This window comes from Castanea sativa, chromosome 11 (assembly GCF_040712315.1).
Source record: "Castanea sativa cultivar Marrone di Chiusa Pesio chromosome 11, ASM4071231v1".
Taxonomy (NCBI): domain Eukaryota; kingdom Viridiplantae; phylum Streptophyta; class Magnoliopsida; order Fagales; family Fagaceae; genus Castanea; species Castanea sativa.
In genome coordinates this window covers 44,075,369-44,088,522 of record NC_134023.1, presented here as the reverse complement: position 1 = coordinate 44,088,522, position 13,154 = coordinate 44,075,369, and the positions used below count along the sequence as shown (strand labels likewise).

The following is a 13,154-nucleotide window of genomic DNA, read 5'->3' as shown; positions in this document are numbered from 1 at the left end:
TAGGTGGCAAAAAAAAACTGCCATGTCAACTTTTAAAAAATAACTTTCTTTTCTTTACAAATTCTTTTCCTTTATTTATTTTTTTCTTTAATTTTCTTAAAATCTCTTTAACCAAACACCCATTCACATTTGAGAAATGTTACATTTACAAAATTTTCACAACAAATTATAGGTGACATGATATTATTGGTATTAATATAAACCCACCACTGAATACTTTCTTACCTACTAATAACAATATAAGTAATAACATGTCACCTAGGATTTATCGTGACAATGTTGTGAATATAATATTTCTTAAATATTTTACGTATCAAATTCTATATATAAATTTTAAGAATTCCAGTACATCTCAAACTCATTCCATTTATATTTGAAAAACCTATTTGATGATGCCGAAAAATCACTAATAAGCTACATGCACTCCCAAATCGAAACAACACCTACAAAACGAAAAGCAAAGACCTAACAGAGAGCACCGGTGTGGTGTCGGCCAAAAACTCTCCGAAAGTCAAGTTAGAAATTTTCACAACCCTAAAGTGCCAGAGTTGAGTCAATAATGCGTACCTTGATTTATGAAGGTTTTGGGGTATTTATATTAGTGTAGAGTTAACATCCATGCCTTGGCCAGAAAGCCCTTTCCTTTTAAGATAGCAACTCTTCGATTCTGCATACCTTATAGAGTTCTTTTCCTTATAGGAGTCTTTTGATTATGGTTAAACGTGTGACGCAAGAACTCTCCTTATTCACGTTTGCGTGGAGATCAAGCAAAGCCATATCAGACTTATCGTGAGATGTAAGTTGATTCCAGTTAGGAATCCTTAAAGCCTAATCAACACAAATGAAGGCCAGATGTTACAACCGTCCACTATGTGTCATTGTAACATCGACTCGTCGACCATCCACATGTCAATACCGCACCGTCATGTTTCAAGAAGCGATCCATCTCTTATTTTATCCTCTTCAGTTGCCCCCTCACTCCTTGAGTCCGTCACTACAAACTAGACGGACCCATGGAGTGACAGTCTTCCTTTTTCATGGTAACCTATCATGACAGGCTGGCTAGGGTTATTTATGATAAGGAACACGTGGCTTTCATCTATTAGCTGTTCACCCTAAGCGAGGCATCACTTCGTATTCTGTGCCCTTTGCTCTATAAAAGCTTGCCTTCTCTTCCTTCATTCTCAACTTCTTATAGAAATTTTGCAATCGGAGCGCCACCATCGTTTACTTTGCGCGCTTGTACCATCCTGCTAATCTATCCGTTGTCTCATACTGCTTGATTTCAATCCGGTATGTACTTCTTTCACTGAACTTTTTCTTTTTCGAATTCCTACACTTTCTATAGATCTGTCAGTGTTTTAGGTTTTACCGTCACATGTAGGTAATGTCTAGTGCGTCGAGTAATCATTCGTTTGTCCGCGATGGGGCGGGCTATGATGAAGGATTCCCGTCAGGTCAAAAAGACCCTGACGCTTCAAGTGAAGAAAGGAATTCGTCCACTACTTCTCCTTCCTTAGATGATGAAGGTTTGGAGTCGGATAGTTTAAAGGAGGCTTCAAGTGATGGCCTAGATGGCGTTGATCCCCCCGTCCAATCTGTAATTGGTCCTGACGGCTTTAGGGAGTTTGTAATGCTACCCCTGTGGACAGTCAATGACTTTAGGTCCTCGGTCAAAGAATCTCATTTCAAAACTATTAGGGCCAAGTACCAAATTCTTGACAACATCCGTCTCCGTCTCCCTTATAAATCCGAGAAATGTTACTATTAAGGGTGTTAAAGGTGTTGGGGTTTATGAGCAAGTGCTAAGGGCAGGGCTTAGATTTCCTCTAAGCTCTCTCCACCGTCGACTCCTTCATTATCTTGGTTCATCCGTCGCACAAATCTCCCCAAACGCCTGGAGGGTTTTCATAGGCGTGGAGGTCTTGTATGGTGCCATGTTTGACGGTGCATAAAGGCTGACGGTGGAAGAATTCTTTCACTGTTACCGTCCCACTGAGATTACAAAGTCAAAGAGTATGTATAGTTTCGTGGCTAGGAGCCCGTTGTTGAGGCTTGTGCGTGATACACCCAACTCTAATAGGGACTAGAAGAGTAAGTATTTTTTCATGGAAGGGGACGAGTGGATGTGTCGTCCAGGTGATAACAAATATATGCCCGTCGACACAACATGGGGCATAATGCCTCCGTCGGGTATGCACTTAGTTTAGTATTTCCGTGTGTGCTCAAACCTTGCTAGGATATCGCTAGGATTGAGCTAATAACTCTCTCTCTCTCTCTCTCTCTCTCTCATAAATATATATCACTAGGATTGAGCTAATAACATTGTGAATCTTGATTCTTTTAGCATTCAAACTCTATCTTACAAGTTGAAACAAGGTAATGGTGATGTGCATATATGACTTTAGTGCTGACCCCAACACTAATGCAAGCTTGGAAGTTTGAAGGTCATAACTCCCGCCACAAATATCAAATTCTGCCTTCCACAATAACACTTACATTTTCAAAAAAAGTATATATATGATCCTCTTAACCTTAAACCATACAAATTTCTACTAATATGCTCAAAAATTAAATTTCAAAGAATACAAGAAAAAATTAAATAAGCGAAAAAATATGCAGTAAACTACACATTCTTTCTTCCTGTTTTTTTCCAACCTAAATAATTTTGACTTGCATGTTAGTATGCTACAAGACTTTCAGTCTTAAATCTAAAAGGTCTTGAAGATAGAAAAAACTTATTCTGCATTGTGTTTCTGATGCTACTTCGTATGACTCCTGGAGAATGGCTCATGCAGAGCGCTCACATATCCAATGGACCCCAAACATTTGGATCATCAGAGGATTGTGGATCTCCTAATATGGTTCCAATCTTAGGCTTAGCTGCTTGTTTTGGGAACTTCCAAAACGAATCAGAGTTCTCAAAGAAGATGTAAAATACAACAGCTGATGCCAAAAACATTCCTAGCAGCAACATATAGATCTGCCACTCTGCATGTTTGACAGAAATTCTGGTTAAAAGGGCCAAATAAAAACACACACACATTATATATATATATATATATATATATAGAGAGAGAGAGAGAGAGAGAGAGAGAGAGAGAGAGAGAGAGAGAGAGAGAGAGAGACCTTTCCAATCTGCAGGAACATTTAGCTTGGTCACCACAGCTCCCCATTCAGTAGTAGTAGTAAGCACAACCCTGCAGGAATGCATCCCACCCACATATAATTGAGAAGCCAAAACCAGAACGGGAAACCATATAAGATCTAGACGGACGACAATAGGCTTATACCAAGGTAGATTTTCAAGAGTATCTCTTCAGAAAACATTTTGCAATCAAGTCTCTTAATTTTGTTTTCTTACAAATTACATTCTACGACTGATATTTTGAAAAAGAAATAAACATACCTAGACTTGTGACAAGTGACTTAAAACTTTAGCATTTAAAAACTAAAGAATAAAAGATATCATTAAAATAGATGTCAGGATCAATTATCTGGATGTAGTAACCATAAAGATGCATAGAGTAGGCAGGGACACAGGAAGCATTACAAACTTTGTAAAAACAAGCATTTTACAAAGATGGGAAGAGCAAAATTTATGAAGCTGATCTGAATTTCAAGAAAAGGGGATACCAGACTAAGTCCTTTGAAGTTGCGTCTAAAAGTTAAAATCTTAGAAATAAAGCAAAATAGACCTTGGAGACACTACAAGAGAGGGAGAAGAAAAAGAATTTTTTTTTTTTTTTTTTTTCAAGTCCAAAGAAATACTTATCAAAAAAGTAATACCAAAGAAATAATAGGTTTCTCCATCAATAGATAAGAAATTGTTATTGGTGGAGCTGACCTTTCACTGGGACAAAACTCTAGTGTCTCAATGCCAGCACCCAGGTGTAGCCTCTTACTTGTGTGGGAGATCTCCATTTTCTTTACGTCAACTACACATATGTCTCCATCTTTGCTCCCCCTAAAGGAATAAAAATTAACATATTACTCCAAAAAAAAAATTGCAAAATTCTGAAAACAAAATCTACTTAACGAAGTCATCATAGCACCATTTTCCACTGAAGAAACAACAAATTGAACTTATATTTCCTCTTTTTACATGTAAAGAACATTCCTCTCTCTTCTATTGCTCCATAAGCTATTTAAAAAAGTTTTTCATGTAAGTGTTAGTGGGGCATCATCTGACGAAAGAAACATGTGGTGAGTTATTTCCAAATATGCAGTGGTAAAACTTTTAATTGCATGAATTTACTAGTTTTTGTTAAGAAAGATATTAAGGGTGGTCAAATAATTCAATGTAGCATCCATGCACAGGAAGAGTTTCCTTTATGAAATAGTACAACAACAAAGCCTTAGTCCCAAATTTTTGGGGAAGGCTATGGATCCTCAACAAATTAATTAGGGATGGCCACGTGCATTCTTTTCCTTTATTTTATTCTATCTGAAGTCATATTCTCTATTACTTTCCCTAATTAACATGTACTTTTTTATTACTTCTACTAACATTATTTTTGGTCTTCCTCTACCTTTATGAAATAGTAGAGATGAAAGTAAATAATTACAGCAATGTTGAAAATGCAAGCTCATACATCAGTAAAAGCAAGTTTCCTTTTCCTGAAATTAATAGTAAAATAATCCTAGCTATCAAATAATAGAAGCCAAAGTACAAAATTAAGTGCTTACAGAGCAAGATATTTCCCATCCAGGCTTATGGACATTATAGAAGCAGGTTTTCTAAGCAGCCTCTTATACCCAATTTTATTCCATGTACTTATGTCCCAAACTCCAGTTACGGCCTTATTACCTGTTCATTTGATACAAATAAGTTGCTGAAAATAATGATGAAACAATTTATTCACTTTGAAGATGAGATTGATAATTAATGACCTTTCTGAACAGTGCAAAAAAGGAATGGTTTTGTTCCATCCTTAGAAAACCGACATAATTCAATCTTTTCATCCTGGAGGAAACAGACACCACATGAGAATGAGACATCAAGATATAAGGGATATCAGCATAATACCACCACAGACTTTTATATTAGATAAACCATACCGAGTTGCGAGTCAAAGTAGTCAAAGGAGCACCATCTTCTGTCTTCCATATTCTTGCTGCACCATCAGTAGATGTTGAAGCTAAAAACTCCGAGTCTAGGCTAGAGTATGATAAACAGAGAAAGCCAAAAATTCAGTACTTAGCTCTGCAATATCTCCAACTCTCTTTCAAAAAATTCTTTTCAGCCAACAATTTGGGGGGGGGGAAGTAAAGGCAATACTGTTTTATTTACACTTTATATATACAAGTAAAGGATATTCAGTTGGCAATCTGATGGTGTGTGTGTGTGTATATATAAGTAAAGGATATTCAGTTGACAATCTGATGGTTCTCCAATAACATTAAATGATTCTCTATAAGAGTACTACAAGACAATAGTTTGAACTCTTCTCACTCTCCAATACAACCACACTATCATTCCAAGAATAAATTTGTTGAAGGGCTCTCAAATTGCATCTGTAGCAATATATGAAGAAAGCACTTTTTTAAAACAAAAGTGGCGGTCTTTCTCTCTCACCTAAAATAAAGAATAAGGACAAAAAAAATACATTTCCCTGAAATCTTCCTAAACTAACGAATAACTTCCTTTCAAAATTCAAATCTCATAAAAAGCTAGTTCATCAAAATACCAAGAGGGAAACAGTCCATATCGTATTAACTAAACTAAACCAAAAGTGTACTTATTATTTATGTTTTTCCTGCATAAAATTGTTTTTAGTGTCTTGGCACTCATCAACTAAGATAAATAAACATTAGTGGAAAGTCATGGAAAAAAAAAGTTTAAATTTCGTGTTGTGGATTGCAACACAATATGTTCTATCAAATATGGGGGTTTAAGGGTGCAAAAATTGGGCACATACAATCAGTTCCATACTAGGTAAGCGGCTATGGTGTTTTGGGTAGGAAGGCAATCAGTCATGGAGGCAAGTTGTTGGTATGAAATAGGGAGAAATAGGATCAATCAACTAATGGGGTAGTTAGAAAAATAAGCATGCATGCATGAACCTTTGGAGCATTAGGGAAGATTGGGATAGATTTACGAGTTATGTTAAATTCGTGGTAGGGATTGCAGAATACTGAAGTTTTGGCATGGCACATGGTGTAGGAATTAACCATTGAAAGAACTATTCCCAGAATTGTATGATATTGCAGTAGAAATGGATGCCTCAATTAACTCTTACTTGGAGACTCAAAATGATGGGGCTCAAATTTGTAAAACATCATTTGTGACTCTAGTGATGGGAAGCTGCAGGCAGATTGAATGAGGTGAGGGTCCAGATCAAATGAGATGGAGTTTGAATATTAATGGAAAGTTTCATGTCAGATCTTATTATAAAAATTTAAGAGGCTCTGTAGATATTGCATTCCCTTGGAAAAGTATCCAGTGTACTAAAGCTCCAACAAGAGTTGCATTCTTTATGTGGACAACAGCATGGGGGAAGATCTTAATGGGGGACAACCTTATTCATAGACGCATCATTATTGTAGACTGGTGCTGCACGTGTAAGAGCAATGGAAAAACTGTGGATTATTTGCTGTTGCATTGTGCAGTTGCTCATGAATTGTGGGGTTCTATAATTAGGGTTCAAAGTGTAAAGCCTATAAAAGTAGAAGATATTCTCTTTTGGTGAAGGAATTGGTTTGTTGAGCACAAAAGATTTTTTTTTTGGAAAATTGCCCCTTTTTGCTTAATGTGGGTAGTATCGAGGGAGAGAAACAATTGCACTTTTAATTGAGTGGAGGTCTTGATCATTGAACTAAAGTCATTGTTTTTGAGATTCTTATTTAGGTAATCTAGAGTTCTAGGAAGTAGTGACTAGTGAGATACATTCTATTTTAAATTTAATTTACTCTCTTAGAGATTGTAGTTCCATATACTGTCATTCTTTAGTGTCCAGGATGTTTCTTCTCTTCTTGAATAAAATGCATTACTTTAGAAATAAAATAACCATAAAAAAACATGTTTAATGAATTTTAAGAGACAATACATAAACATATGACCTAAAGTTACCTAAAATCCATATCCCGCACAGATTTATGTGCTTTTGGTTCATCTAAAATAATGCGCAGGCTTGGCCACTCCAAAATCCTGAGACGTCCATCCTATATTTGATTAAGAAATATATCATCAAAGTGGTTTGATATAAAGACAGTTCAAACATGCAGTGCCAGAAGGCATACGATAATGATTGATTAAATTATATGTTATTGGTTACCTCCCCACCAGTGGCAAATCTAGATCCATCAACGCTAAAAGCTATGCATTTCAGTGGACCAACACCTTGGAGAGGAGGAAGTTCCTTGGACAATAGCCTTGTCTGTGAATCATGACTGACCAACTCAAACAATCTGCAAATTAAAAAAGAAATTACCTTATTATAGTTCTAGACCCTTTTAAATGTATGGATAGCTAGCAATGCTTAATGGGAAAATATCTTGAGCACAAAATGATGTTCTGCAGATTAATGGGAAAATGTTCTCATAAAACAAAATGCCAAGGATCCGGCAGAGAGCACCAGCAAAGATGAAATTATCTTCTGGCTTCCCCATATTCTGGCAAGCAGTAACCATAGAATTAGAGTTCATTAGGTAAGACTTGCAGAAGCACAAGAGCTTGAACAAAAACAACTAAGCCTACAATAGAACAACTGAAGCGCAACTGTTGCATGGCTAGAGAAGAAACATCCTCTTTGGAAGCCTAAGATTAAGGCAAAACCAACAGCCTTTTTGGTCCAAGAACAAGTGCCTATGGTAGTTAACTAGTCAAGCATATTTTTGCAATTCCATAATTTCTTGGCATGAAACTTAAATTTGAAATTATCAATAGGCGAGTCTTATCAGTTTATAGGCTTTTGTGTAGACTTTGGTCCAATCCAATTAGGAGTTTGGTTACAATTCAAAGTAGAGTTGTAGTCTTACTAAGAGAAGTGCAGATATAGAGTATATATAATTTTTTTTTTTTTTAAATTTATGGAAGGCATGTGTGCCCTACTGGGAAGCTTTCTCTCTTTCATTCCCTTCTCCTTCTCTTTTTCCTACTTACAGTTCACTTCACTATTTGTAGCATTAATTACACAGCCTCAAACAGCTACCATATTCTTCCCTTTAAGCTCCAAACCATAACCCTTTTCTCATACCTTGAGAAACCCTTAAACCCCAGACTTTTCTCAACCTTCTGACAGCATCCGACCCTTCCAGACTACCTTAAAACCCGAATTTGTTGATACCAGGAAATGCCAGCATCCAGTTTGCTCTAAAAATACAACCCACTACCTATTACTAGGTAAGACAGCCATAAACCAAAATAATAAAAGGCTATCTACATCAACGATGACTGTTGAACATGATGGGCCCAATGTAGGACCGGCTCTAGGCCTAGGCCTAATGGTGTAGGACGTGTAGGAAACAGCAATATATAAAATAACATAACATAACATTACAGAACAGAAACCTTAAGCATCACCACCTAAGGTTTGGTGTCACCACCAAACAAAACACATTCTCAACTCATAAGATTCGTAATCAAATTCTAATTTCCTTCACGATTACAAGAGCACTAGTTTAATAAGGTTTAGGGATTACATATATATATATACATATAATAAAATAAAATAAAAACATCTAATTAGATTCCATAAAACCCTCAAAATTATAACCAAATTCATCAGAATTCAAATTATAAAAATAAAATCTTAAATAGTTTATGCACTTAACCATTGTTCTAACATTACTAAACTCCATTAACATATTACTATCTATTTTAAAAAGTTCAGACTGATCAAATAGCTTCCAAACCCCCATTAAATATAATCCAGAGGTGAAGCCACCAGCAGTGCTTGATTAAGAGAGGCCATGCCACTGATCTCAGGGTTAAATGGCACTTCCACCCCCAATTAGAATGGCCCAGTAGGTGAGATCATGGGTTCATGTCCAATTGGGTGCATGAGTTGTTGACCAATCAGTAAACAGACACACAAACACACAGACGGATACAGTAGCACGAGTTCTGAATGATGCATACCATATAACAAAAGCTCAAAAGATTCTGACCAAAAAAAAAAAACTTGATATAGAGTAGAATCAAAAGTGAGTAGACATTGTCTTGTATGGAGACTGGTATAACCGGCAGAGTCCATGAGACCTATTGCAACCTTTGCTGAGGGTGTCTTCTGCAAAGGTCAAAATAATATAATTTTTTCTAACTCCCAATGCAATAAACTCACAGTTTAAGAGTGAAACCTAATATCCAATGATCAAACCGGTTCTTAAGACATTTGATTTGAACAATTAGTGTCCAATGATCAAATTGGCTCTAAAATAACTGTAATTTTGATAAATATCATTCTTCAACTTTAAAGCGAGTGCCAGTTTGGTTAGACATTCGATTTGAACAATTAGTGTCAATTTGACCAAGTGACATAACTTGTTTAATTTGTCACAAACCTAATATCCAATGAGCAAACTGGTTCTTAGGTTTTTGATTTTTGAACAATTAGTGTCCAATGATCAAATTGGCTCTAAAATAACTGTAATTTTTACAAACATCATTGTTCAACTTTAAAGCGAGTGCCAATTTAGTTCTTAACTTTCCATTTGAACAATTTAGTGTCCAATAATCAAATTGACATAACTTGTTTCATTTGCCAATGATCAAATTGACACTCATGCCAAAGTACAAAGGATTATATCAAAAAAAAATACTATATAAAAAAAAATTTTCATAAAAACCAAGTAAATGGTATGAGAAAATGTGGGAAATTTTGATGAAAAAGAAACTCACTTGCAGCCACCCTTTGTGGTAGAGCACACAATCTCATCACCGCTTGGGTGCACCGTAATCGAAACTGGATCACCATCTACTTCTTCAAGAACATACGTGGTCTAAACCCCCCAAACCCCAACAGTACCACACACACACAAAAAAAAAAAAAAAAAACCCAGTTAGATAAAAAAAAAATCCATAAAACGTTATTATTTGTTTGGTCGGTGAGAAATTCAATGCAAAAACAGTTGCTAACGGTAAATGAAAACAGTAAAAAGTCGTTGAAAAACCGTTTTCAAAAATAACAAACTCCAAAAACGACGGCGTTTTGTAGAGAGAGAGAGAGAGACCAGAGGAGAGGAAGAGAGAGAAGCGGTCTTGGGATCGAAGGAGAAGATCTGAAGCACAGAAGGAGAAGGAGAAGAAGAATCAGAATCGCCACGCTTCTTCCTGGACCTCGCCAACACAGCCAGATTCACTTTCTCGGGTCTCCGGATCCACGACCCGCACGCCACCGGACCCTGACTCGACCCGCTTTCTTCTTCCATCTGAAAAAAAAAAATACTAACACAAATTTCTGTGTTTTTCAAAAACAGTTTTATCCTCTATCTTTTTGATGAAAGACTGTGTGTGTGTGTGTGTGATTTTTGGGGGGGTATATAATGGGTTGGTGGGGCCTACTAAAGAAACACCGTCGCAATTGGCAAACCAAGAATGTCAACTCCGTCGAGGCGTGTTGCGGTTAGAAGAAGAGATATTCCCCGAGGATGCCGCGGGAAGTGTATTATGACGTAGCTTCTTCTGTGGAGGTTTGCTCTATCATTACTTTTTTTAAATTTTATAAATAAATTTAAAATAAAATAAAAACATTTTCTATGATAGAAATTCTTCTTCTTTTTTTAATTATTTCCCACTTGTAATGATAGGATTTATAATGATTTTTTTTTTTTTTTGAGACAATAGGATTTATAATGATTGATCATTGAATTCTAAGTGAAGAGGTGGGGTTGAAAATAAAACCCAAATGCAGTACTACTCAAACCCATATTAAAATGTTATTTAAGTCGTAGTATGAGCTTATCAAAAAAAAAAAAAAATTTAAAAAGAGTAATAAGAAATTTATAAATAATATAAGAGTTGGACTTTTTTGAACTATAACTTTTTTTTATTTTTTTGCTCTTATCTTTATTTTATTCCTTACCACAAAAATTATATTAGATTTATTATTGGAATTTTATTTTGATAATAAATTTCTTTAAAATCATTGGTCAAATATAAAAACCATCCTCGAGATTTGGGTTGATGTCAAGCATTACCCATGCTTTTCAGAAATATCTATTTTTCCCCTTAATCACAAACCACACTTAATATTGTTCATTTTTCTAAACATTATTTTTTTGGTCAATTTAATTATCACAATGCAATCACACAGTGATTGTATTATGGAAATGACAAAATTTGGCTATAGACTTGATTATGGTCTAGGGCTACAACTCCCACTGAAAACATTTATATAGCTATATATTTTGAAAATCTAATCATTGGATTGTATGTTATTTGTGTTTTTAACACACATCAAATTTCATGTCAATCGAATATTATTTACTATTCGATTCATCAACATATTTTTTATAAAATTTTAAACTACAAAAATTTGAAATTTAAATAATTGAATGATGACATATCTATTAATTTTTTATCTTCTGGAAATTTGCAAGCATGAAAGATATAAGAAGAAAATGTAATTCAATAATGAATTTGTCAAAATTTCCATTAAGTAAAAAGATTTTAAGCGCAGTTGAAGTTTTAACCAAGTTTGTATCTAAAATATGTCTTTATGGAAATTATATGCATGGGAGAGTGTCCAGGCAGTAAATACTAAATAGTAGATAGATAATATCTAGAGAAGAAAAATGAAGTCGAAAAAATAGTTGGATAAAAAAAAAAGATCAAACAGTATTAAGTGTGATTTGTGTATAGAGAGCAAATTAGATAGTATTTTTTTAAAATCTGAGTAGTGCCTGATATTAGTTCGACCTTAGGATAATTTTTGTATTTACCATTTTTAGTAATTGAATTTTACTTGAAACTAGTATTATTTAAACTTTTTTGTACACAAACCTTTTTTTTTATCTATTCCTCTATTTTTTTTTTTAGAAGAATCTATTTATTTTATTCTTTACCACGAAACTTCACATCATCAACTTGTGAAGTGCGGATTTGGTGTTTGACTTTCTTTGTTGCTTTCTTAGAAAAATATAAAATGAGAAAAAAAAAAGTATGTGATAATGAAAAGAAAACTATTTTATTTTCTTGATAGCACACTTTTTTTTTTTAATAGTAATACCTATTCACCCATTACCAACCGGGAAAAACGCTATATTTTTCTAGCTAAGATTCAAGAGTTCTCATTTGCCTTCTCAAAACAAAAAAAAAGTTCTCATTTGCTATGAACAACGACTTCAAACAATAAATTTATTTAATGATTTTCGAATTATCATATTATATCCTGTAATTCTATTTGAGAATGACTGGAAGAAAGAAGAGAAAAAAAATAGTAGTCATTCCTTTTTTTAAGAATTTAGGGGAAAGGGATTGAAACAATATTAAATTCTTTTCAAATGTGAGATGGGGACCAGAATTTTAGGGATAGATGTTGTAGGGGCACAATTGCACCTGGACCCCAAAGACAACTACGGGCTCAGGCCCAATGAGCCTTAAACAATCAAATTTGTAGAATGTGGGCTTGAAATCTAGGTTAGAGGTACTGAGAACTTGATAACATGCTAAGAGTTACAAACACATGTAAATAACAAATGATAATTGCAAATAGGCCTCCTCGGACGTAAGTCGAGGATTACTTCTGTATTATTTCTCTTTCTTTCTTAAAAGTTACAATTCTTAATTTCTTTCTTCGTTCCAGACCGCCCCTTTTTTTTGGCGTTTATCCCCTTTAAATACTTCTTTTCCTGATGCTTTATCTACGTGTTGCTCCAACCCCCTCCCTCCTAGATATTTCTTTTCTTAGTGCCTTTGAATAGTGACCAGAAGTTTCAGTTCTACTGTTCAGGGGTCACTTCCCCATTAATGCGGCCAGGAAGGTAGGTGCAGAGTCTTTAATGTGGAGGTGGCAGCTTTTGCTTTTGGTATTTTTCTAACACCGGTATACCTCGAAGGTTCAGAGTTTTCCCCTTTTAACCAACAGTCTTTCTGGAATATTGTCTTGACCTTCATAGTGAAGCTCCTAGTTCTCCTAGGTCTATCCGAGGAGAAACTTACCCTTGGATGTGTCCTCGGACCCTCGGCGTATGGGCCGATTCGCAGTACTAAC

General features: G+C 35.2%; 1 protein-coding gene across 1 annotated transcript; it reads right to left on the bottom strand.

Moving 5' to 3' along the window:
- Nucleotides 1-2,465: 2,465 nt before the first annotated feature.
- LOC142618044 (SEC12-like protein 1) lies at nt 2,466-10,604 on the bottom strand. Its single transcript, XM_075791022.1, has 11 exons — nt 10,505-10,604; nt 10,174-10,371; nt 9,842-9,942; nt 7,278-7,410; nt 7,073-7,164; nt 5,062-5,161; nt 4,894-4,966; nt 4,690-4,810; nt 3,848-3,967; nt 3,130-3,200; nt 2,466-2,991 (listed from the first exon to the last, which is right to left on the bottom strand). Exons 2-11 carry the CDS (start codon nt 10,369-10,371, stop codon nt 2,804-2,806), a joined length of 1,197 nt encoding a protein of 398 aa, XP_075647137.1. The 5' UTR covers nt 10,505-10,604; the 3' UTR covers nt 2,466-2,803.
- Nucleotides 10,605-13,154: the final 2,550 nt, after the last annotated feature.

Coding starts and splice junctions, on each gene's coding strand:
- LOC142618044 (XM_075791022.1), bottom strand. CDS start 10,371: ATGGAAGAAGAAAGCGGGTCGAGTCAGGGTCCGGTGGCGTGCGGGTCG. Junction 7,165..7,277: donor GATTTGCCACTGGTGGGGAG/GTAACCAATAAC, acceptor AATCAAATATAG/GATGGACGTCTCAGGATTTT. Junction 3,201..3,847: donor GAGTTTTGTCCCAGTGAAAG/GTCAGCTCCACC, acceptor GCATTCCTGCAG/GGTTGTGCTTACTACTACTA.